The 25757-nt window shown below is 42.6% G+C and overlaps 2 protein-coding genes across 3 annotated transcripts in view; one reads left to right on the top strand and one right to left on the bottom strand.

Annotated features, from left to right (window-relative positions):
* NPHP3 (nephrocystin 3) overlaps nucleotides 1–11725 on the top strand; it is a 33437-nt gene extending 21712 nt beyond the window's left edge. The window contains exons 17-27 of the mRNA XM_049766489.1: nucleotides 1208–1372; nucleotides 2184–2278; nucleotides 2450–2572; nucleotides 4085–4274; nucleotides 4503–4744; nucleotides 5978–6053; nucleotides 7564–7691; nucleotides 8965–9205; nucleotides 10165–10290; nucleotides 11001–11116; nucleotides 11545–11725. Coding sequence (XP_049622446.1) covers nucleotides 1208–1372; nucleotides 2184–2278; nucleotides 2450–2572; nucleotides 4085–4274; nucleotides 4503–4744; nucleotides 5978–6053; nucleotides 7564–7691; nucleotides 8965–9205; nucleotides 10165–10290; nucleotides 11001–11116; nucleotides 11545–11725 — 1683 coding nt within the window. The remainder of the gene's footprint in view (nucleotides 1–1207; nucleotides 1373–2183; nucleotides 2279–2449; nucleotides 2573–4084; nucleotides 4275–4502; nucleotides 4745–5977; nucleotides 6054–7563; nucleotides 7692–8964; nucleotides 9206–10164; nucleotides 10291–11000; nucleotides 11117–11544) is intronic.
* A 3109-nt stretch (nucleotides 11726–14834) lies between these two features.
* Nucleotides 14835–25696, bottom strand: UBA5 (ubiquitin like modifier activating enzyme 5). Of its 2 annotated transcripts, none has more exons than XM_049766533.1 (12): nucleotides 25402–25696; nucleotides 22377–22422; nucleotides 22176–22265; nucleotides 21172–21281; nucleotides 20120–20206; nucleotides 19780–19864; nucleotides 18328–18432; nucleotides 17617–17744; nucleotides 16483–16618; nucleotides 16171–16249; nucleotides 15933–16039; nucleotides 14835–14963 (listed from the first exon to the last, which is right to left on the bottom strand). In XM_049766533.1, the coding sequence occupies exons 1-12, from the start codon at nucleotides 25560–25562 to the stop codon at nucleotides 14880–14882; spliced, it is 1218 nt and encodes a 405-aa protein (XP_049622490.1). In that variant the 5' UTR covers nucleotides 25563–25696; the 3' UTR covers nucleotides 14835–14879. The 2 variants fall into 2 exon arrangements, with proteins under 2 accessions (XP_049622490.1, XP_049622491.1); XM_049766534.1 differs by having other exon boundaries at nucleotides 14835–14960.
* Between the last annotated feature and the right edge of the window lie 61 nt (nucleotides 25697–25757).

The following is a 25757-nucleotide window of genomic DNA, read 5'->3' as shown; positions in this document are numbered from 1 at the left end:
TTTTTAAATTTTGTTTTGGGGCTACAATCAGTGATTTTCAGGGATTACTCCTGGCTCTTTGCTCAGGGATCAAGCTCCTTACCTACTATGCCTATCGCTCCTGCTCCCCTGTACCATATATCAACTTAATTGCCTTTTTTCTTATTGATCTTTAAGAACTCTTTTGTTGTTGCTGCTGCTGTTGCTGTTGTTGTTGTTGTTTTGGGGCCAAACCTGAGAGTGCTTAGGGTTTACTCCTGGCTCTGTGCTCAGGAATCACTTCTTGTAGGCTTGAGGGAACATATGGAATGCTGGGGATTGAACTTGGTTGGCGCCATGCCAGGCAAGCACCCTCCCTACCTGCTGTGCTATTTATCTGTTCTTCGTCCATTCTTAGTGACTCTTAAATGTTGTGGTTTGCAAATAAATGTCTTTTTCTCTTTGTTTCTTTTCTTTTACTTTATAGTGTTACTCACAGCACAAAGTTTGATTTTAATAAAGTTGAGTGATCAAAGGTGTCTTTTACGGTTTATGCCTGTTAGATCTTATTTTATTTATGTATTTATTTCTTTATTTTATTTGGGACCACACCAGTGGAGCTCAGGGCTTACTCCTGCTTTTGTGCTCAAGGACCACTCTTGGTTGGACTCTTGTAAATTAGTGTCCTTTGGAGTTTTTTGGCTTCTTTCTATTGTTGATGAACTATCCCTGGTGGGCTTCATGACCTACTCTGACTCTGTGTTTGTTGTGGTTGCTCCTAACCGTGCTCTGAGAACCTGGTGTCAGGGATCAAACCCAGCCTTCCCACACGCAGAGCTTGTGATCACCCCACAGAGCTTTCACTGGCCTGCTTAGTATCTTTTGGAAAGTATATTTTGGTTGTTTTTTCTTGTTTCTTGTTTTTTTTTTTTTTTATTTCATTCATTTATTTTATTTTTGGAACCACACCCAGTGGTGCTCAGGGATTACTCCCAGCTCTGTGCTCAGGGATCACTTCTGATGGTGCTTGGGGGAATCATATGCAATTTTGGGAATTGAACTGGGGTCAGCCACATGCAAGGCAAACGTCTAACCCCTTGTACTATCTCTCAGGCCCTGGGAAGCGTGTTTTACTGTAGGAAATATGTCCTGGCTTGCTAATCATTTAATGGAACACTTTAAAGAACTGTAGAAGTGTTTGTGGTGGTGAGAGAGAGGCACCCCTGACTGTGTGGTTGTTTTCCCCTAGATTCTCTGCCTTGTAACTGTCAGTCACAATGGCGTGAGTGAGTCTGAGCTAATGGATCTTTACCCCGAGATGTCCTGGGCCGTCTTAACCTCCCTGGTGCACAGTTTACACAAGATGGGTTTGCTGACCTATGGTTGTGGTTTGCTCAAGTTTCGACACCTGCAGGTAAATGGCATTCTAAGCATTGAAACAGAAGTTACTGATTTACAGATCTCCGTGTGTCCTTGCATGCTAAACTGTACCATATTTTCGGATTTGGTTGATTGACTTTGCATTTTTTGGACCACATCTGTGTGATTGGGCGTCTCTCCTAATTCATTGCTTGGGGTTACTCCTGGTATTTCTGGGGATGGAGATAGTTGATTATGAGGTATAGAGTGCATAGCGTGTACTCCAACCGATTGAGCTCTCTGGCCTGCCCATGATTTCAAATGTTTTAAACACAAGACAAAATTGAAATCTGAAATTAGGCATTTATTTAAAAAAATTTTTCTTCGCTAGTTCCAGGGCTAGAATTCAGGGTAAATGCTCTACCACTGAGCCATCTCCTGGCAATGATATCTTTTCTGTGATGATGTTAGATTTGGTCAATTTTGACTCACAGTATTACATATAATGTACCTTTGTGAGATGGCTATTTAGTTGGTATGTTTCTTCCTGGAAGAAAAATATTTTGTATTTATAGGGTTGGGGAGGACATCAGTGGTGCTCAGGGCTTTTGGGAGACCATCTCTAGTACCAGAGACTGATCCCAGGCCCACTGTGTGCAAGGCAAGTGCTCTGTACTCTGTACTATAGCCCTGGCCCATAACAGAGGCATTTCTGTTTCATGCCAGTCTGCTACATAACTGTCCCGACTTTCAGAATGTTTGAATGCCGTTTCTCCTCCATAGCTATAAAATGGGAATGATTTCCTTCCTTTAGGTTTTTTGTTCCAGTCTTGATTTGCAGGCCAAGGTGTCTTTTCTTTCCTCAGGCATGGGAGACAGTGAGGCTGGAGTACCTGGAAGGTGGGCCACTCATCTCCTCCTACAGGCAGAAGCTCATCAACTACTTCACCACACAGCTCAGGTAGCTAAGTGTCTTGGTCTTGGTCTTGCACATTCTGCTCCCATCTCCCCTTACACTCTTTCTGCCTTATAGTGAATATATAAAAACTCAGTTGTTGGAGCCAAAGAGGTAGTACAGCAAGTAGGGCATTTGCCTCGCATGTGGCCAACCTGGATTGTCCTCCTTTCCCAGCCAGGACCGTGTGACGTGGAGGAGCGCCGATGAGCTCCCCTGGCTCTTCCAGCAGCAGGGGAGTAAACAGAAGTTGCACGATTGCCTTCTTAATCTCTTCCTGTCTCAGAATCTTTATAAAAGGTGAGAAACTTATTTATGGAGAACAAGTTTAGGTTCTCCTAACTTGGGTAGAAACCACAGTGAATTTCTACCACTGGGCTGCAGATACTCGTGCTGGTTGAGAAAGACTGTTGTGGAAGTGACAGGATGGTACCAGTCTGCAGATGGATCTGATCCTCCTATGAACTTTCTCCCTCCCTCTCTTCATCCCTCCCTCTCTCCCTTCTTCTTTCCTTCCTCCTTCCTTCCTTCCTTCCTCCTTCCTTCCTTCCTCCTTCCTCCCTCCCTCCCTCCCTCCCTCCCTCCCTCCCTCCCTCCCTTCCTTCCTTCCTTCCTTCCTTCCTTCCTTCCTTCCTTCCTTCCTTCCTTCCTTCCTTCCTTCCTTCCTTCCTTCCTTCCTTCCTTCCTTCCTCCCTCCCTCCCTCCCTCCTTCCCTCCTTCCTACCTTCCTTCCTTCCTTCCTTCCTACCTTCCTTCCTTCCTCCCTCCCTCCCTCCCTCCTTCCTACCTTCCTTCCTACCTTCCTTCCTTCCTTCCTTCCTTCCTTCCTTCCTTCCTTCCTTCCTTCCTTCCTTCCTTCCTTCCTTCCTTCCTTCCTTCCTTCCCTCGCTCCCTCCATCCTTCCTTCTCTCCTTCCTTCCCTCTTTTCTTCCTTCCTTCCCTCCTGCCTTCCCCATCCCTCTTTTTTTTCTTTCTCCCTCCCCTTCCCTTCATTACTCCTTTCCTTTCTTACCCCCTTTCTTCCTTCCCTTCCCTCTTTCTTTCCCTCTCTTTCTTCCTTCCTCTCTCTTTCTTCTTATCATTCTTTTCTTTTTTCTTTCCTTTTTTTTCACACCTGGTGGTGCTCAGGTTTACTCCTGGCTCAGCATTCAGGGATCACTCCCAGAGAGACTTGGGGGACAATATGGGTTTTCCCATGAGAAAGTGATTCCTTGGACATCAGGATCATTTTGGTTTCCCCAGCTTTTTCATTCTACAGGATGTCACCAAGTTTATTCATTCAAGACAAATAAGTTTCTTTCTATCATTCAACCCCTGAAGGATTACATATAGGGAGGATGGAGAGATAGTACAGCAGTATGGTGCTTGCTTTGGGTTCAATCCCTGAACACAAAGCTATGAGTCAGCCCTGAGCACCCACCAAAACTCATTTCCAGATAATTCTCTGATACTTCTGAAGTTGCTTCAACCCTAAATGCTATCATTTAGAGTTGTTTGAGGGTAAATGCACCAACTGAATGCCTCTGAGGAAATGTCTAGAAAGGAAATGTCTGCCACCAGCCAGACCTGCCACAACCTGAGGGTCAGATTGAGGTGGGTGGGCGCAGTCTCCTCATGTGAGCAGGTGAGGAGGTATGTGAGCTCAGCCCTCTCACAATCGATCATGAGATCAGAGTCAAAGCAGGAGTCCCTCTACTATAGCCCCTACCTAGGAGTGAAAGGCCCTGAGATGGGTGTGAATTCTTGACCTTTCTGTTGCCCTTGGGTTGTAGGGTTGGCATCTCACTCACCTACTGTCATTTGTTGAGACAGGGGCCACTTTGCCCAGCTGCTGAGCTACTGGCAGTTCGTTGGCAAAGACAAAAGTGCTATGGCGGCTGAATACTTTGATTCACTGAAGCAATATGAGAAGAAATGCGAGGATGAGGAGAGCTTGGTGTGCTTGGCAGGTCTCTGTGAAACCCTGGGGCGCTTTCTCAAAGACCTAGGTCTGCTCAGTCAGGTAGGTCTGCTGGCTTCCATCACCATTCACCTCTCTCCTCCCAGGAATTGAGGCTGAGACTATGGAAGGGGGTTGGGGGTCAGGTGCTGGCATATGTGGGTCAGGAATGAATGTGGCTCCCTGGTACAGCCCAGCCTTGCTTGGGTAGGGCCCAGGATTTGATCCCTGAAATAAACAGCCACCGATAAGGGCATTTTCACTCATTGTCACTGTCCTTTACCTCCCTAGGCTGTTGTCCCTTTGCAGAAGTCCCTAGAAATTCGAGAAACTGCTCTAGACCCTGATCACCCCAAAGTGGCTCAGTCCCTCCACCAACTCGCCAGCGTGTATGTGCAGTGGAAGAAGTTTGGCAATGCAGAGCAGCTGTATAAACAGGCCCTGGAAATCTCCGAGAATGCCTACGGGGCCGACCACCCCCACATCGCTCGGGAGCTAGAGGCACTTGCGACTCTGTACCTAAAGCAAAATAAGTAAGATTTTGAGGGCAAATACTCCAGTTCTAAATATTGTGCTTTTAATATTTTTTTAATTTTTATTTACTTATTTTTGGTTTTGGGGCCACACCCAGTGACTCTCAGGGGTTACTCCTGGCTTTATGCTCAGAAATCGCTCCTGGCAGGCTCGGGGGACCACATGGGATGCCGGGATTCAAACCACTGTCCTTCTGCATACAAGGCAAACGCCTTACCTCCATGCTATCTCTCTAGCCACTGTCTTTGTGTTCTATGTGAAATCATCAGCTGAATGTCTCTGAGGAAATGTCTAGAAAGGAAAGGTGATTACAGCCTGCAACCGGCCAGACCTTCCAGGTGCCACAACCTCCATAGGAGGGTCAGATCTGAGGTGGGGGTAGGCTTAGGTCTATGAGCCTATGTTGTTAATTTTTTTATATACTGCAAATGAGTACAATCATTCTATGTCTGTACCTCTCCCTCTGTCTCAGTTCACTCAACATGATATTCTCCATGTCAAAGCAAATCACATTATTTCATTTTTTCTAATGGCTTACTTCTGAATTCTTTTGAATGTACCATGTTATTTTGGGGTAGGGCAGGGGTGCTTCATGAAGTGAGCAGCAAAGCATAACTTCGAGATTTATCTCTGAGATGTATATGGAAAGAGCTCAGACTCTGCATCTTGTATGTGGTTGAATCCAGGCTCCCTCTCTGGCTGCCTTGTGATCCTGAGTTTGCCACTCAACACTCACTCACTCATCACTCACTCACCTATGCACCAACTCTGTGTGGTCCCCTATCTTGTAAATTAGACAGTATAGTAGAGAGGGTGTTTGCCTTGCATGTGGCCAGCCCGGATTCAATCCCCCCTTAGATTCAGTCCCTCTTACTCCCCCAGGAGTGATCCCTGAATGCAGAGAGCCAAGAGTTAGCCCTGTTGAGCACTTCTGAGTGTATTTTATAGTCTACTAGGGTTTCTTTTCTTTCTTTTTTTTTTTTGTTTTTTTTGAGCCACACCCTGCGGTGCTCAGGGGTTACTCCTGGCTGTCTGCTCAGAAATAGCTCCTGGCAGGCACGGGGGACCATATGGGACACCGGGATTTAAACCAACCACCTTTGGTTCTGGATCAGCTGCTTGCAAGGCAAACGTCGCTGTGCTATCTCTCCGGGCCCTCTACTAGGGTTTCTATTTCATTGAAGTATGATACTGGGCATACATGACTTTTTTCTTTTTTTTTTTTTTTAAAGGTATGAACAAGCTGAACATTTTAGGAAAAAGTCTTTTAAAATTCGTCAGAAAGCTACAAGGAGAAAAGGCAACTTGGTAATGAGAAATTTCTTTTATGTTATGGTTTGAAGCAAAGACGGTAAAAGCATCTTTGAATATCCTAACATTGATGCATAAATTTTATGTTAAGAAATTTATATTTTTAGGTAACTAGAATAATTACTAATGACATTTCTTATTCTACTGTATTCTTAAAATATTAGTATAACTGATAAATACAGCTCAATAGTCCTTTAAAAATATAACTATATTGTAGTAATTATTTTGCAATCTATATGTATTTCAAGTCATGATAAACTTAGACAATATTAGGGGCCAGAGAAATAGCACAGCGGTAGGGCATTTGCCTTGCACGCAGACAGATGGTTTGAATCCCAGCATTCCATATGGTCCCCCGAACATGCCAGGAGCAATTTCTGAGTGCAGAGCTAGGAGTAACCCCTGAGAGCTGCCAGGTGTGACCCAAAAAAATCCCAAAAATAAGAAAACAAAACAAAACAAAAAACCTTACACAGTATTATAAGTCAGTTATATTTCAGGGAACATGAAGAAACACAATAGTTCAAGTGGTACTGTGGAATTGACTTTATAAAATGAGCTTTAAAGCTACTACAGTTCTTTTCCTTAAAGGCTTGTAAAAAGGAGGTGAAATTTGGTTGTGTTAGGTCCAGATACAAAGACATTCATTTTCTGAATCATAAAAGAATATTATTTCATTTTTCTAACTTGTCGATAAAATGTAAATATTGCACATTTGTCTTAAATACCATATGCATTTTTTGGTTTATTTTTGAGTCATACCAGGCGACACTCGGGTTACTCCTGACTCTACTCAGGAATAACTCCTGACAGGTTCAGGGGACCATATGGGATGCTGGAAACTGAACCTGGGTTGTCCGTACACAAGGCAAGTGCCTTAGTCAGTGTACTATTACTCTGGGCCCCCCCATATGCATTTTTTAATAGAAATTTACTCTCCAAGTAATACTGTATATGTCACATGTACAGCATGTTTGATATTAGCATATTTTGCACATTTATTACAGTATGATTGATGATTGTGTTGTTGCGTGTGTGTGTGTGTGTGTGTGTGTGTGTGCGTGTGTGTGCATATAGAGTTGGGACAGTAACATCCAATCTCCTGGCACATTTAAAGATAAGAACTCAGTGTTGTCTGCCTCTGTTCTGCACCTCTGTTATCTAGGGCCTCTTTGTCTACTAGACCAAGTGTTCTGTGCAGTCTTTCAAGTACCAAGGTTCAAGGATCTGGCTTTGGGATTGATATATTACTGCATTTAACTCTCATTCTTTAGGGTCCCTCTCACTTTGCTGGAATGTGGCATTATTGTGAGTGATGGTGAATAGTTATGGGTGAATCTTACTTAGAAGAGGCTCCTGGTAGCAGATTTCAGCAGCCACTAGATGAGCTTAGGGAAACATCTCATGACTGTGAGGAGTACTAGGGGTTCCTTTGGAAGGCTGGTGCATTGTGTCATCAGGACATCCCGGGTGTTGATGGTGACTTCTGTGCTCGTATCTTCTGCAGTATGGCTTTGCCCTTCTTCGCCGAAGGGCTCTCCAGTTAGAGGAGCTCACGTTGGGGAAGGACACCACTGACAATGCTCGGACCCTTAATGAACTAGGTGTTCTCTACTATCTTCAGAATAACCTGGAGTGAGTATGAGGTGGGCCTGGGGGAAGTGCCGACCCATCCTGGAGATGCAGCTCAGAGAGACATCTCCAACCACTGACCACTGGGGAGATAGAGGGAAACAGGCATTTCCTTCAACTATGACCAGAACTCTTTTGCCCTTCCCACTGTTTCTGTAATAACTTGAAAATTACTCTAGGCTCTAGAGTATGTTTCCCGTCATCTCTGACTCTTGAGTTTGTGTAGATCTCTTTGCACATGAAACTTCCCAGAAGAAACATGGGAATAAGTGAGGAATGAAGCCTGTGTGTAGATGGATACTACATTTATTCTTCAGTCTGTTTGGATATAAAAGACACATGATTTAAAAAAAAAGATTCAAGATGGCCTTTAATATTCATACTTCCTGGAAATGGAGTGTTAGGTATTTCATTGGATGTCCAAAAGATGCAGTGGGGAGATCAGGGAAATGTGGTAAATATTTAGTACACTTCCCAAAAAGTTCTTCTTTAAAAATTAACTTCAGGGCCCGGAGAGATAGCACAGCGGCATTTGCCTTGCAAACAGCCGATCCAGGACCAAAGGTGGTTGGTTCAAATCCCGGTGTCCCATATGGTCCCCCGTGCCTGCCAGGAGCTATTTCTGAGCAGACAGCCAGGAGTAACCCCTGAGCACTGCCGGGTGTGGCCCAAAAACCAAAAAAAAAAAAAAAAAAAAAAAAAAAATTAACTTCAGTGGACTGGAGAGATGGTATAGGAGGTAAAGTGCTTGCCTTCCTTGGAGCCAATCCTTGGTTGGAATCCCTAGCACCACCACCTATCATCCCCTGAACAACAGGAGGGGTCGCTCCTGAGCACCACAGTTTTGCCCTAGAAACCCCCAAAATGAAACATGGCCTCAGGAGCTAGGACTATAGTTCAGTGATATAGCATTTCCCTTTCTGTGTGAGGCTCTTGAGTTTGATCCCCAGCTCTAAAAAAGCTTTAAAAAACAAAAAAAAAAGAAAACCTTCAGGGGTTAGAGTACCGCTAGTAGGGTGCTTGCCTTGCATACAGCTGACCCGGGTACAATCCCTGGCATCCCATATGGTGTCCTGAGAATCACCTGGAGTAATTCCAGAGTACAGTCAGGAGTAACCCCTTAACCCCTGAGCACTGGTGGGTGTGACTCAGCCCCTTCCCCAAACAAAATAAAACAAAACAAAACAAAACAAAACAAAACCTTCAGTTTTCTGCCTAAGGGCTAGAGGTTCTTACTTCAAGAAATTAAAATGACCATTGGGGGTTTTGTTCCTAGAACAGCCGAACAGTTTCTGAAACGTTCCTTAGAGATGAGGGAGCGAATCCTGGGACCTGATCACCCAGACTGCGCACAGTCTTTGAATAACCTTGCAGCACTCTGCAATGAAAAGAAACAGTATGACAAAGCAGAGGAACTTTATGAAAGAGCTTTTGACATTCGGAGACAGGCCTTAGCTCCTGATCACCCTTCCTTGGCTTACACAGTGAAACATCTTGCCATCTTGTATAAGAAAATGGTAAGTTTCTAGAGCATTGGCCTTGCAACATCTGACTCAGGTGCAACCTCGGGGATCCCATATGGTCCCGAGCACCACCAGGAGTGATTCCTGAGCACTGAGCACAGTGCCAACCAGGAGTGAGCCCTGAGCATTGCTGGCTGTAATCCAAAAACTAAAGAAAGAAAAAGCGGGGAGGGAGGGAGGAGTGGTACATTTGCTCAGTGTGCTGCATGTATTTTATAATCTCCAACTCATATATTTAATCGAGAAGCAAATGCTTCTTAAATTTTCTCCTCAAAAGTGATAGCACAGGGCCCGGAGAGATAGCACAGCGGCGTTTGCCTTGCAAGCAGCCGATCCAGGACCTAAGGTGGTTGGTTCGAATCCCGGTGTCCCATATGGTCCCCCGTGCCTGCCAGGAGCTATTTCTGAGCAGACAGCCAGGAGGAACCCCTGAGCATCGCCGGGTGTGGCCCAAAAAACAAACAAACAAACAAAGTGATAGCACAGTGGGTAGGGTGTTTGCCTTGCACGCATCCAATTTGGGTTCAATCCCCAGCATCCTATATGGTCCCCCAAGCCTGCCAGGAGTGATTTCTGAATGCAGAGCCAAGAGTTATGTCTGAGCACCACCAGATGTGGCCCCCAAACAAAACAAATTAAAAGTTTTTTTTTAGGGGCTGGGAGATAGGATAGCAACTAGGGTATAGGCCTGGCACATGCCTGACCCAAGTTCGATTTCTAGCACCATGATACAGCGAGCATCACTGGCTGTAGCCCTGGAGACCCCGGCATTGCTGTGTGGCCCCGAGTCTCTTGAGCACTGCCAGGATGGGCCTGGCACTGTAGGCACAAACACTGACTCCTGTTCCCCTTCTCCTAAATTACTTTAGTGCAGAATTATATTTGTGGAAAAGACTGATGCTACTGTATTTATTGCTTTAATGCTTTTATTAGATTTAATTTTTGTATTTTAGGGGAAACTTGACAAAGCTGTACCTTTGTATGAGCTGGCGGTGGAAATTCGGCAGAAATCCTTTGGCCCCAAGCACCCCAGTGTAGCTACAGCCTTGGTGAACTTGGCTGTTATCTACAGCCAAATGGTAGGTTCCTCAGCTTCAAATATTAATGAAGAGCTTGAAGGTATGAAACCCAGGTAAGCAGGAAGCAGAAATTACATATAGTAGAGGAAAAAAAAAAGAGAAATTTCAGTTAACAGTGTTTCCTCTGTACTTACAATGTTACTGACCTTACAGTTGTAAGCTAGCCCCTTCCTTGCAGTGTTTTGAAACATCAGTTCTTTTGTTAACGGTGTCATTTCAAATTCTAGGTTCCCTCCATTTCTCTCTGTCTTCCATCTCTCTCTAATGCTGCCTTGAAGCTGTGCATTTGGGTCAAAAACTGGGCCAGGGCAATACAGGTCTGAGTCCAGGTACACAAGAACCCATGCCACTGGTTGCCAAACCAGGCCCAAATTTTAGGTTTCTGATGGTTTCTCAAGTTATGATATAAATTCATGTAGCTACATCCTAGGAGTAAATGGACATTTTCAAAGTGCTTTCTTTTTTTATTTTGAGACCACACCCAGCAGTGCTCAGGATTTACTCCTGGTCTGCACTCGATCTCTCCTGGTGGGGTTCATATGGGGTGTCAGGGAGACAACCCAGGTTGGCTACATATAAGGCAATCACCCTACCTAACTGTACTCTAGACCCATCCAAATGCTTTCTAAATTGGTCCCATAGATTAGAATACATTAAGTTAACTTCTGTAACTCTGTCCAAGTGTGCAGTTGTTTTCTTTTTCTAATCAGAAAAAGCACATCGAAGCCTTGCCTTTATATGAAAGAGCATTAAAGATTTATGAAGACAGCCTGGGTCAGATGCATCCTCGAGTTGGAGAAACATTAAAAAATTTAGCTGTGCTTAGGTAAGAATTTTCCCACTTTGCTTGTGTAAGCAGACTCCAACAAGTTTTAATTTTACTCATAGGGAGAACTGCACTAAACATATCTATTCCTGAATGTCTTCCTGGATGAGCAGGGCTGTTTGGGTTTCTTGGCCTGATTTGCTTCAAGTGATACTAGACAGTCTAGGAAAGAAATGGTTCAGAATGCAGAGAATGATTCCCCTTAGGAAGTCCACCATGTCTATTAATAGCACTAAATGTCTAAATGGTGTCTATGAAAGACCCCAGTGATACGGGAAGAGAAAGGCTGGGTATTCTGCAACCCTCTGCTGGGCAAAAAACATTGGAATAAGGGAGAAAATAGCCACTATTCACTTGTTTTACTAGATAGTCTAAAACCGTTTAGAATCAAGAAGTTACAGTCTCATCTTAAGAATTTTCTTTCCAAGCTATGAAGAAGGGGATTTTGAAAAAGCTGCGGAACTATACAAAAGGGCAATGGAAATCAAAGAAGCAGAAACGTCCCTTTTGGGTGGAAAAGCTCCTTCCCGACACTCATCCAGTGGAGACACATTTAGTTTAAAAACCACCCATTCTCCAAATGTTTTCCTTCATCAAGGACCAAGGTAATAGCAGTGACTACCCTTCATTGCAAGTACACCTTATTAAGAGAATACAGAGGAAGCAAGCATATGAGACATTAGAATTTAGAATTTATGGGGTCAGAGCAATACAGTGAGCAGAGCACTTGCCTGGCACACAGCTGACCCACCCAAGTTCAACACTAGGACCCCACATGCTTCTCCAAGCCTGCCAGGAGTGATCCCTGAGCACAGGGTCAGGAATAACCCCAGAGCACCACTTGGTACAGCCCCAAAACCAAAATAGATAATATAAAACTTATTAAAATATTTGTGTTTTTTTGAGCCATACCAGGCAGTGCTCAGGAACCATATGGGATGCTGGGGATTGGACCAAGGTTGGAATAATGAGGACTAATGAGTGGCAGGCAAGCACCTTATGCACTGTACTATAGCTCTAGTCCAAATCTTAGTTTTTACTTGGTAGAATTAAGCTGTGATTCTTTTTTATTAATATCTTTATTTGAACAACTTGATTACAAATAAGATTGTAGTTGGATTTCAGTCATGTAAAGAACACCCCCCCTTCACCAGTGCAACATTCCCATCACCAATGTCCCAAATTAAGCTGTGATTCTACTGTGTATTGCTTGTATAAAATTGTATTGGGCAACACTGATATAGGTTTGGCAGGCAGGTGTCAGATATTTCAAAATATTCAACTTTGCAGTTGTATAGAATCCAAGGATGAAGACACAGTTGATCCTAAGGTGGAGTGAAGAATGAATCCGTCTCTATGAAGCTGGTAGAGCAGCGAAGACTGGGCGTGAAGATTCCATTCATTCCGCCTTCATCTCTCCAGAACAACGATGGCTTCACCACTCTTTATTTTCAGTATTAGCCTGGCCCAATTCTCTACCTCAAAGAAAGGTTTCAATTGTGTTCTGCAAAATAAACCTGCATGTCTAACTTCAGAAACAATCCAGCTTTTCATTGCATAGATGGAGCTTTCTATTATACAAAAGTATTGTGCATTGTTTTACTGGGTGGTATGTATGACCATAAATGTATGAAATTGTTCATGCACTAAAAAATCAGGCTATCCATTCTTTGACCTCTCCAAATATGGACACTTGCACATCCTACAGTTGCTGCGACCATATGAGATGGCTGGGGATCGAACCCGGGTCAACCTGCAGACAAGTGCCCTTCTCGCTGTACTACTGCACTGCCTCCCTCCTCAACCTTCTTAGGTGGCCTAAATCTGAACCTTCATTTAGCTCAAACTTATTAGGCTACTATTTTATACTGAAAATGAACATTTTTATAGATTATATAATTATTGCCACATTTGGGTTTTTTATCATTTATGTATTTATATATAATAAATGCTCCAATTTTAATACTTGAGTCCTATATGTACTGATTGATAAGATAAAAAATAATTGTACTTTGATACTTGAGACTGCAATTTCAAGGTGTTTTCCTACTGCAATTTATTTAAGGCTCTATTTAGAAAATTAAGGACTGGGCCCAGAGAGATAGCACAGCAGCGTTTGCCTTGCAAGCAGCTGATCCAGGACCAAAGGTGGTTGGTTCGAATCCCTGTGTCCCATATGGTCCCCGTGCCTGCCAGGAGCTATTGCTGAGCAGACAGCCAGGAGTAACCCCTGAGCACCGCTGGGTGTGGCCCAAAAACCAAAAAAAAAAAAGAAAAGAAAAAAAATTAAGGACTATGGTAAGGGCAGGGGAGATAGCTCAAAGGGCTGTAATGATTGCACAAGTGGGGTCCCTTAGCTCTGCCCCAGTACCCTGGAACCTGAGAACCAGTAGACACAGCTCCTATTTTAAAAAGATAGAGGATCTGGGATGTAGCTCAGCATCACTTTTGCCTTCCTTGCATGGGTGATGTCCTGGGTTAGGTCCCTAGGACCATAAACAAAAACTTTTTATAGGGTTCAAATCCAAACCACCTAGTTACTTATCAAGGCAACATAAGATTCAAGGGCCAGAAGCAATATCTCAGGTAGGGTGTTTGCCTTCTATGTAGCTGATCTCGGTTCCATCCCCAGCATTCCATTATGGTCCCTCAAAGCACCACCAGGAATAATTCCTGAGTGCAGAGCAAGGAGTAACTCCTGGCCACTTATGGGTGTGGCCCCAAAACAAAACCAAAAAAAAAAAAAAAAAGAGAGAGAAAAAGGAACACCCCAGCTTTTTTGACTTGCTGTAGACTTAAGAATCATGATATGATTCTTGAATTTCAAAAGTAGTACTTTGAACATATATGGTACCAGAGTTTAGTTCTAAATATGTATTTAGGACTTTTGTTAGTAGGAACTAACAATTATTTTACTAACATTGCCCTTTAGCTTCTCCACACACAGCTTATAGATAATACAGCCTTTGATATCTAAACCACTGGAAATTTCTTTTTAAGCCTATATGAGATCTAGAAGCAAATCCAGAGGAATCCAATCAACCAGTTTATTGTAGATTGAGCAAACAGTCCTTGGCAGTGAACTCACACTCTCTTCATTGCAGTGGCCGTTCTTGTGCCTATTATCCAGAACAATACCTAGTTACCTAACAGGTCAGAGTCAGATGAGGTATCTGAAAATAAAACTCACACATTTATAAGCTTTTCCAGTGTCTACATTTCAGCTCACATCTACTGGGGAAACATTTGAGAGGTTATTTTTCTTCTACAGGTTAACTATTATAAATTTCCTCAACAGTAGTAAGGAGTCTTCTTGTAGAAAACAATTCCAAACATATGAGCAGATGCTGCAGACCCTACTACTTGGTCTTTTGCTATTTGAGGACCACATAGCACTTTACTGTTCAAGGCCTCAGGCAAGAACAAAAAGGTAGAAAGGAAATGAAGTCACAGCAAACTGGTCCTTCCCCCTCCTCCCAAAGGCCAAAGCATTTAAGTGGTAAGTTTTCAAGAATATGTATAATTGCCTGTAGTAGTTCTTTGAAGTTTTCTTACCAAAATAAAACATGAGTTTTAGTTAAAAGGTATGGAGCAACATGGAAATGGTGACAGTATTTTCCCTAAGTCTGATTCAGTGATCAATTGACAGCACCCTCGGTTTTTATCATGTTTTAAATAATTCTTTTTAATTTCAAGGTGGGGGGGGGAATTCTTAAAGAACTTCATTTAAACACAGGAAATAAAATATAGCTCAGTTCGTTATCTACATATTCTTCATCTTGGCCATGAGGTCTTCCAAGCTTTCACCAGTATCTTCCACTGCTACCCCTGGTGCAGAATCTTCCTGCTTTCCAACAAAAGAGGGAAACAAGAGAAAAGATAACCAAATAAAAATGCTAGTGGAACACTGTATACTCAAAACAGATCTATTAAGAACAACTTTGTAAATCACAGTGTTTTAATCAAAATTATTTTCAAACATTGCTCCTTTGAAATATGCATCAAGTTTGTAAATAAGCTCACTCTTGGCCCTTTTCTCTCTAAATAATAAATTGTATTTTAAAAAGTAAACAAACATGCCTTCTAATATTTAGAAGAGACAAATCTGATTTTTCACACAATCTTAGGGTTTACAGGGTTGTCATTTTAATGTTCCTGAGATAACTGTTTTTTTTTAAATGGTATGGTAGCTTGCCATACCGTTCAGATAACTAATGTTATCTTTAAACCAAATCTATCTGATCCTCTGATCATTAAAAATATCATGCCTATATTTCCAAAGTTTAAAATGTACTGTGTTATCTCCACATTAACATCAAATACCTCACCTTCAATTTTTTTTTTTTTTTGGTGGTTGGAGTCACACCTAGCAGTGCTTGGGATCAAACCCAGACCATCTGCATGCACAGCAATATACATGGGCTCTCAAGCTATCTCCTGGGCCCTCTTTCAACAGATGTAAAATATCTACAATGGGACATGTAGGCTGGGAAAAATATCAGTGGCAAATGTGCCTGCATTAGAAGCACAAGGCTGTGAGTCTGATCCCTGTGCCAGGACATGCGTTGAGCTGGATGCTGGCAATTCTGTCTGTATCTGGCTGTACTGCTTTTGGAATCCCATAACTTAAGCAAATGTTAAGCTTAAGCTGCACCAAGCCAGACTAGGTGACCACTGCAGTCAACCCTGTAGCAACTGATGGTCATCAAAACATCAACAGGAAGAGAAGGGGAATATAAATACACTAAAAGAGCATGGAGATGAGACATTTTCTCTTACATGATATTTACTTATATGAAACTGATTTTAGAAGTACCTTTTTGGGAACTGTATATGCCACTGTGATTCCTTCAGGTAAATCAGGAACTGGACCTGAAGAATTCTTCAGTTCTTCTTCCGAAACCTCAGATACCAACTCAATACCTGTAGGGTTCAATTTGGTCACATTAGTTTTTAATGAACTTAGTAAGCACTCATTAATAAAACACGTCTAATCTTAAAGCTAATTCCCTGCCATTAGGATTCTGATTTAAGTGGCACTTAATTTGTCTCACCCCACTCGTTGTCTTCATGGATTATTTCCTCCACTTCTGGAACTATCTCCTCCTGTCTGGGCAATGCTGCCTCCTTTTTCTGTAGAAATCACAGAATCAATCTTTTCCTCAGTCTTTGTTCTCTGAGCATTATAATCAAGAAATCCAACAAGTTTTTATCTTATCAAAAGAAAGACAAAATTCTGGTTTTGAACTTTTAATTTTGAAGCACCATAAAAACAATCCATTTACTAGTATTTCAAATTAAGACTTTTTGAAGTCACTGTCTTTTTCACTATGATCTCCCAGATATTCTGACAGACTGACACATACCTTATACTCTTCTTGCTGCCTCCTGCAGTTCCTGTCATCACACTGAGGATTCGGCTTCATGGACATAGTTGGGAAAAAATCCTGCATTGCATTGTATCCAAGATAAAAACTAACAGTACCAAAATTTAACAGAAACCTGGAAAAATAAACCAAAATTTTATCTTGTTTACAGGGCCTGGCTCCTAAAAGGTGAATGCAGCTAAATGAAGTCAGTAAAGAGAAGAGTATTCTATTTCACCAACTAAAGGATAATTTTACTTTTGGTGGCCTCTAATGAAGTGCTAAACTAACCTTAAGAGGCAAAGTGCAAAAAAAAAAAAAAAAAAATGGGGCCGGTGAGGTGGCGCTAGAGGTAAGGTGTCTGCCTTGCAAGCGCTAGCCAAGGAAAGACCACGGTTCGATCCCCCAGCGTCCCATATGGTCCCCCCAAGCCAGGGGCAATTTCTGAGCGCTCAGCCAGGAGTAACCCCTGAGCATCAAATGGGTGTGGCCCCCCAAAAAAACAAAAACAAAAAACAAACAAAAAAAAAGAGGCAAAGTGGAAACAAATCTGGTCATGTCTAATTTTCTTTATTTTTAATGTATTTATTGATTGATTTCTGGGCCACACACAGCAGTGCTCAGGGGTTACTCCTGGCTCTGTGCTCAGAAATTGCCCCTGGCAGGCTGGGGGACCATATGGGCTGCTGGGAAATGAACCAGGTCCCTCCCGGGTTGGCTGCATGCAAGGCAAATGCCCTACCTCTGTGCTATCTCTCCAGCCCCTTGTCATGTCTAATATTCTACCATTAGTTGAACCAGCAAAAAATTATGTGACTAAATGAATGCTCCATTAACACACCAGTACTATGCCATTAAACAAGTTGTTCCAAATATACATTGTAACGCATGAATGTATTAACACATTTACATACATCAATATATTCATACAATACATAGTAAATGTATATAAAAATATACATTTAAAAGCTTCATGCTCTACCAGCTGAGCTAGTTATGGAAGGGAGCTATTGAAAGCAGACACATTTAAAACAAAACTCCTTTGATGGCAATTCAACTTAAAATGCTTTATGAAACATATTTATTCTTATCAAAAGCTAAAAGGATCATTCAGGACAATGAGCCTATACTCACTTTAACACATTCTGTACCAAGATCCCGGCGACTACTCCCATAGTGGTGGGAAGACTGGCCGCACAAACACCCTCCCGTTTCAGAGTCTTTTCATCAATATTTGCTGCGACTACAAGTGGTGGAGCACACTAGGTGGAAAGAGAAAAGATCTATTCCAACAGAGAAGGAAGGAGTATGTTTCAAACAGTATTCCATCACACAAAGAACTGGCTTTTTTATTTATTATTATTATTATTATTATTATTATTGCTTTTGGGTTATACCAGGCAGTGCACAGGGGTTACTCCTGGCTCTGTGCTCAGAAATTGCTCTTAGCAGACTTGGGGGGACCATATTGGGTGCCCAGATTCAAACCACTGTCCATCCTAGGTCGGCTGTGTGCAAGGTAAACACCCTGTTGTGCTATCTCTCTGGCCCACGAACTGGCTTTTTGAGGGCCAGAGCAGCAGTACGGCAGGTAAGGTGTTTGCCTTGCATGAAGCAGATCTGGATTTATTCACAGCATCTCATATGGTATCCTGAATCCACCTGAGTGCAGATCCCACCTGCCAGGAGTGATCTCTGAGCACGGGGTAATCCTTGAAGACTGCCCAAACACCAGAACAAAAATAAACAAATGGTTTTATCTCTGAGTTGTAAATTCATTTTCAGTACCCCTAAAAACTCCAGCAGTTAATAAATGGAAAATAACCCAAAGTGGATAACACATACCGCAAAACAGGCAGATTCTCCAGGAATGATGAGCTGTATATGTCCAGAAACAGCATTTTCACTGACCCCTGACTCCATCCATGTTTGTCCAAGTTCATTACAAGCCTAAATGAAAACACCAAAGAACATAAATGAACACAAAGTAGTTCACTTACCTTAAATGCTCACGAAAACTTAGGATTTAACTAAATGATTTAACAAAGGTTTTAAAAAAATTTCAGAATAAAAGTAGTAAGTTGTAAATAATGGGATTCTTTCATTGCAATTTGGCAGTTACCATAATCTATTGAAAAAGTAATCAGTAGAGAGTTTAAGGCACTTGTCTTGCATATGGGCATCCCAGTCTCTAGCAAAGCTAAAGTAGCCACAGGATATGACCCCCCCAAACAAAACCACAAGAGAAAACGGTAAACAAGAGGGGCTGGAGAGATAGCACAGCGGTAGGACTGCAAACAAGAGGGGCTGGAGAGATAGCACAGCGGTAGGACATTTGCCTTGCACTCAGCCAATCCAGGACAGATGGTGGTTCAAGTCCCGGCACCCCATATGGACCATGAGCCTGCCAAGAGAAGATTTCTGAGTGCAGAGCCAGGAGTAAACCCCTAGCACTGTTGGGTGTGACTCAAAAACCAAAAAAAGGTAAACAAGAAATAGAAATAATAAACTCACTGGAACAAAACATTTTTTCTTGTAGTTTTTGTTTTGGGACCATACCCAGCAGTGCTCAGGGCTTACTCCTGGCTCTGTACTCAGGGAATATAGGATGACAGGGACTGAAAAATGGATCGATCATGTGCAAGTCAAGTGCTTCACCTGCCCTACAATCACTTTGGCTCCTGAAACTAATGTATTAACAAGTTTGCTTAGCACTGTAAAAATGATTTTTCTAATATAATTCTAAGCAATTAAAAATCAAAATGTCATTTGAAGAGTTGGAAACACAAGAATTCAAAGGAAAATTTGGGCAAAAATGTTTGTAAGCAATTTACACATAGTCATATATTTTTCTAAAATTAAACTAAAGGGGGTGGAGAAGATAACTCAAAAGAGCTAGAATTGCATGCAGGAAACCCAATCCCATCATCACATGGTCCCCAGAGCACTGGCTACTGGCCCTGAGCACCTACAGGTTTGATCCCAAACTACAGAGTTAAACTCATTACTGGTCAAGAATGACTCATGTTACATCTATTTCCAGTACTATAGGTTGAAGCCACTGCTATTTCAGTTTCCCCTACCCATTTAAGAGAAGGACATGGAGACAAGGCCCAGCTGTGAGGCAAATGTGAGAAATTTCAAAAGGAGATATAGAGAACATTAACTGCAAATAAAACACATTAGGAAAAGGGGTGAATGGGGGAACACCCAGGATAGGGGAGATGCAGGAAAAGCGTATACGGGAAGATAGATAAATCCATGAGAATAGTACCGTTCACTATAGGAATACTCAACTGTGTTTATTGCCATTCGAGCTTCAAAATTGTCCACACAGCTAAGAACTAGGTCAACGGGCTTTCCCTCTTCTAATCCACCATTACTAGGCAAAGAAAATGAATTTTATTCAGGAAATATCAGGACACAAAATACATTACCACTGGATTGTTTGAACATACTTATTCTTTCAGCAAATGCTTGAGTATAATTAAGGCAGTGTTTAATTTAAATATTCCAGAATATGTTGACAGATTTTTTTATATATCTACCAACTCAGAGAATCAATCACCAGTAGATATTTTTACTAATGCTTATTTGATCTGTATATAGTACAAAACATTCATAAATAAATATTTACCTTATCCTATCCATGAAATGTTGAAAGTTTTCTATTGTTGTTATATTGTAATTGTGCACTTCAAAAAGAACGTCAGGATTAATGTTCCTAAGATGGAAAAGGGAAAGATTACAAAAATTACTAGTCAAAGTAGCCTGAAAAAAGAACTAAAGACCATGCAAACATGCCACAGAAACAGAGTCCTGAGTAGAGCCAAGAGAAGTGTGTGAGCACTACAAGGTGTGACCAACCTCCTACCCAGGCAAAAAGAGAAGGAAAATCCAATAATTTCACAATATATAAAAGTCAACCCATTATGCTGTTCTTAAACATACACAGTAATTCATGAAAATTATTTCTCAATAAAACTAGGGGTAGGAGAAATAAATCCAAAACCCTTTTTTGTCCCAGGTTCAAAACCTGTAAAAGAATTACAACAGCACTCCCACAGTCATTGTGCAGGGAAGGGAAATTTTAATCCTTTCTGCTGGCTCCAGCTCAGCAGGACAAAAGAGTCTTTTTGTTGCTTAATCATTTCAGCAGTGTAAAAAGGTTTGGAGTCACAAAGAAGCTTCCTCTTTTGAGGATTGGCAAACTGCAGCTGGGTAAAATCTAGTCGGCTACCTGCCTTCTCATATTTGCTGGCCAAGTTGTGTGGCCTGATGGTGACTTGGGGAGAAGGCAGTCTTATTTGGGCCTGAGTGCCAGAAACCATGAGGACTAGGTTCAGCAGTGCCAAAAGGTCAAATCATGTGGTGCCAAGCAACAAACTCAGGGTTTCCCATGCATTTGCTCTAGTCCTTTGAACTAGTTCTCTCTGCAAACATTAAATTCACTCGTACTAGATACAAGTAAAATTTCACGAAATATGTCCTTTTACAAATTAGTTTTTGGGTCACAGCTGGCAGCGCTCAGGGATTACTCCTGGCTCTGTACTCAGAAATTGCCCCTGGCAGGCTTGGGGGACCATATGGGATGCTGGGAATCAAACCACCATCCCTCCTGAGTTGCCCTACCGCTGTGTTATCTCTCCGGCCCCACGAAATATGCCCTTAAATCACTTTCTCATTTACCTCAAGGTATGTTCTGCTGCTTCAACTTTACTCAGTCCTGCTTGGTGAGGTTGGAAAAAAAGTCTATTCATGTTGGCCAGTTCCACTTTGTCATAGTCAAAGAGTAGCAACTGAAATGAAATGAGAATGGGCCATGCTGATGAAAATGGGCTGAAAAACAAGCTAAAGAAACAAAGAGCAAACAAGTAGGCTTTGCACTTGGTAAGCTTCATAGCTACATTAGCTAACTACAACTAACTGCTACTCTAAGTGATCTGCAGGGAAATCATTTCACTTCATTCCAGTTTTAAAAAATAGTGTCAAAATAATGGGCTAGAAAAAGAACTCCGAGGGCTACTCACAAACCCCGGATGTGGTAGGCCTTGTTTTAATTTTAATTCTTGTTCGTGCAAGAACAAGATCACTCCCCTCCTATCCAATATTGGGTGTGGCCCTCAAATAGTGTCCCCAAATATGACTTTGTTTCAATTTTCTGATAAAAGTCAAGAACTAGTTAGGTAAATGAAGCTTTAAAATAAGATTAAAATTAATGTGCAGGGGCCAGCAGATAAGGTGTTTACCCAGGTTTACTCCCCAGCAACCCATATGGTCTCCTGAGACCAATACTTTCCTTGGCTGCTCTATCTAAAACACATTCAGATTATTTATCTGTGATGCCAAAAGTTCCTGAACACAACTAAGCAAACCGGTTTAATCAAGTGGTTTATAGTTGGGAGCAAGATGAACTTCCATTTGGATGAAGGTTATATTTTAATACACCTAGGCAGAAATAACAATAAATAACAATGTACATACACACACCAGTCAATAAACCATCAGTAAAGAGAGGAAACACAATGTACACACACACACACACACACACACACACACACACACACACACATCAATAAACCATCAGTAAAGAGGGAAAATCCCGTCTAAAGGAAAAATCCCAATTTGTACCTAATTTACTGCAGATGTGACCAGGTTTCTATGTGAAAGGCAAAAAGAATAAATGCTTTTACCTTACCAATGCCACATCTTGTTAGCATTTCGGCAGTCACACTGCCAACTCCACCAACACCTACTACTGCTATAGCAAAGGTGCGGATTTTCTGTGAAATGCAAATCGTAGGTGTATTATTAATTACTTCATCAAATATATTATCAGAAATTATTTTTACTGAGTGAACTCAGTTTTAAAAACTTGATAAAGTTTATCATACCTCATAGTCACTTACAATTCCCATTCGTTTCAATGCCATCAGACGGCTTAAAAACAAGAAAAGAATGTTTTAAAAAAATGGACTGTCTTTTAACAGTGCATTACATCATAGCAGAAATTAAACACCAAAACTCAATTCTTAATTAATTCTTAAAAAAAAAAAACTTTCCATTAGCTGTTAGCAGAGGCAGCTTTAAAAACAGTACCTCTCTTTTTCTTCTTTTTTTTTCCTTTTAGACATTGGTTTGCATTTCTGTTAATGAAGGAATAACATGAATACTACCTTTCAGCACCCAGTTCTTGTCCAGAGTGATCATTTCATTGTGGTCTCTTCTCTGCCCTAACTGCACTCTCCCACTCTTTGTGTCAAGCTTCCTGCCACAGACCATAGAGACAGGCTGGAGGGGAATGCAGTGGTGAGGGAGTGGGGCACGGTGAGGTAGGAGGGGAAATGGGGACATTGGTGGATGGAAATGTGCACTGGTGAAGGGATGGATGTTGGATGACATTTTATGAATGAAACTCAATCATGACAACTTTGTAATAGTTTATCTCAGCGATTCAGTTTTAAAAATTCATTTAAAAAACACTTCAGAAAGCAAACCAAGAATAAATAAACCAGACCTGCCTTAATACCCTGCCAGGTGCAACCTGAACAGCAAATAGTGTTGGGGAATTCTCTAGCTGTAGTGAGGGACATGTCAGTACTCAGTGATGGCAACATGTTTGACTTGGAAGTGTCAGGGCTACCAGGGTTACACCCAGAAGCCATGAAGCACCACGGATTGAACATGGCTCCTCACAATCCTTGTAACTTTATTGTGCAGCCAAGATTGTGACAAACTGATTCAAGAGCATTAAAGTTTGACAAATTACTTTCTTATTAAGTAAAAAAAATGAACGTTTAACACTATACTTCAATATCAGAATAATTTCATGGTTGCAATTCCATTCCCTGTGGCTTCTGTCCACAAAGGGGAAAGAAATGTCTATTTAATAAACAACTACTGTGTGCCAAGGACTCTTTAAAGGTACTTGACCTTTTTTTTTTTTTTTTTTTTTTTGGTTTTTTGGGCCACACCTGGCAGTGCTCAGGGGTCACTCCTGGCTGTCTGCTCAGAAATAGCTCCTGGCAGGCATGGGGGACCATATGGGACACCGGGATTCGAACCAACCACCTTTGGTCCTGGATCGGCTGATTGCAAGGCAAACGCCGCTGTGCTATCTCTCCGGGCCCGGTACTTGACCTTTTACTGCTAATCTGTTTGATCTTAAGTGTTTCAGTTTCAAACAGCGATGTAGACTAAAAATAATGTTAGGAATTGTGTGTATGTAGCACTAAGTATAAAGTAAAATCATTCCTTCAGGCTTGTTAGGCAAGTCAGCACACTTTGAAGCCACCAAATCCACTTTAATGGTTACTGAAGTTTCTTTTCTTTTTTTTGATTTTGGGTGGTACTCAGGGTTCTGCATTCAGTAATCAGTCTTGGCATTGCTTGGGGGACATATCACATATGACATATGTGATACCGGGTGTTGAATCTGGGCCAGCAGAGAGAAATGCAGTGCTTTACCCAGTATACTATTGCTCTGGCCCACCAACGTATTTCTTTTTTTGTTTTTTGTTTTTGGCTTTTGGGCCACACCAGTGGCGCTCAGGAGTTACTCCTGGCTAGGTGTGACATACATACACACACAAAAGTTTTTTTTTTGGGGGGTCACACCTGGCAGTGCTCAGGAGTTACTCCTGGCTGTAAGCTCAGAAATCGCTCCTGGCAGGCTCAGGGGACCATATGGGATGCCGGGATTTGAACAACGGTCCTTCCGCATGCAAGGCAAATGCCTTACCTCTATACTACTCTCTGCCCCCCCACAAAATTTCTGAAGCCCTTGTTCCTTTCATGTTATGAAATGTTTCTTCTGGTATGCTCCACATTAAGAGCCAAATAGCTTTGGCTTCCACTATCAGTGATCGTGCTAGAGGCTATTTGGTTGAAAAACTCACAATGTCAGCGTTTTTTTGGGTTTTCTTGGTTCTCTGACAGTTTTAATAAAGAACCTTTTGTATTTTTGATGTGACAGTTATGTACAGCTATCAGCCAATTGTTGCATGAAAAAACAGGGCTGTGGGTTCCGGCATTTAACGTATAAGTAAAGTCACTGAATGCCTTCCAAGAGCTGCTCAATAGCGATTAGAACGCCTCTATTTTTCCACTCCCCATAAACTCCCTCTTAATATTTTCTTCTAATAGAGACAGGAGCATTTGCCCTAGTAAGGTGTTATAAATAGAAATATCAGAGGCCAGAGAGCTAGCATGGAGGGAGGGCATTTGCCGTGCATGCAGAAGAACGGTGGTTCGAATCCCGGCATCCCATATGGTCCCCCGAGCCTGCCAGGAGCGATTTCTGAGCGTAGAGCCCCCAGGGGTAACTCCATGAGCGCTGCTGGGTTGTGACCCCAAAACCAAAAATACATACATATATATGTATGTATATTTTGAATCCTGGCGTCCCATATGGTCCCCCAGCCTGCCGGGGGGGGGGGGGCGATGTCTGAGTGCAGAGCCAGGAGTGACCCCTGAGCAAAGGCAAGGTGTGGCCCAACAACCAATCAATCAAGTTTTTTTTGTTTTGTTTTGTTCTTTTGTCTTCAGAGGGAAGTGAGTAAGTAGGACCTTCCGAGTCATGCTTCAGCAGGCTTTGCATTTGGTTGCACCCCTAAAACTCCCTGGGGCCAGTCAGTCCTGCAGAGTCAGAGAGGCCTATCGCCGAGGGCCATGGCGATGAGATTCAGGCTTGGGCGAAATGCCTTCTGGTTCTGGAAGCACAAGTGCAGCAGCAGCAGTAGCAGCACCATGTTGGCTGGATCCCTTTGGTCTCTCGGAGGCGACTCGCTCTTCTTCTTCTTCCATGCAATGCACCTAGACTGGGCCCGATCCCTTTTGGGGGAACCTGTCACGGCTCCAGATGTCTCGAGACTCGAACCCGTGCGGGTTGCGTGGCTCACTTGAGGGGGGGAAGCTCACCTGTAAGGGTTCGAGTCCACCACCTCAGGGCTCATCTTCTCGATGCGGCTCCGGCCTCCACCTCCTCCTCCATCGCCGCCCTTCCGGGCTCTCTCCTGGGCCAGTTCCCGCTCCAGCTCCTTGACCCGCTGCTGCAGCTGCTCCACCGACTGGGCCATCATGGCTGGGCCCCCGGTTGCCGCAGCGCCAGCTCCAGGCCCGGGCTGCCTTTGCCACCGCCGTCGCCGCCCCACGCTGGCTTGCCAGGCCGGCTCTCCGCCCAATGGGGACGAAGACGATGGAGATCCAAGCAGCCGCCGCCAGGTAGCTCAGCCCCAGGAAAAAAGCACTTCCGGTTTCTCTTTGACAGACACGTC

This window comes from Suncus etruscus, chromosome 20 (genome assembly GCF_024139225.1).
Source record: "Suncus etruscus isolate mSunEtr1 chromosome 20, mSunEtr1.pri.cur, whole genome shotgun sequence".
Classification (NCBI taxonomy): domain Eukaryota; kingdom Metazoa; phylum Chordata; class Mammalia; order Eulipotyphla; family Soricidae; genus Suncus; species Suncus etruscus.
The sequence above is the reverse complement of the archived record's forward strand: the minus strand, read 5'-3'. Positions and strand labels throughout refer to the sequence as shown.

Excerpts from the sequence above, each read along its gene's own strand:
- UBA5 (XM_049766533.1), bottom strand. The coding sequence starts at position 25,562 with ATGATGGCCCAGTCGGTGGAGCAGCTGCAGCAGCGGGTCAAGGAGCTG. Across the intron at positions 18,433-19,779 it reads CTCGAATGGCAATAAACACA|GCTTGTAATGAACTTGGACA; the intron begins GTTGAGTATTCC and ends GTTTTCATTTAG. Across the intron at positions 17,745-18,327 it reads GAGAATCTGCCTGTTTTGCG|TGTGCTCCACCACTTGTAGT; the intron begins GTATGTGTTATC and ends CTTTCCACCTAG.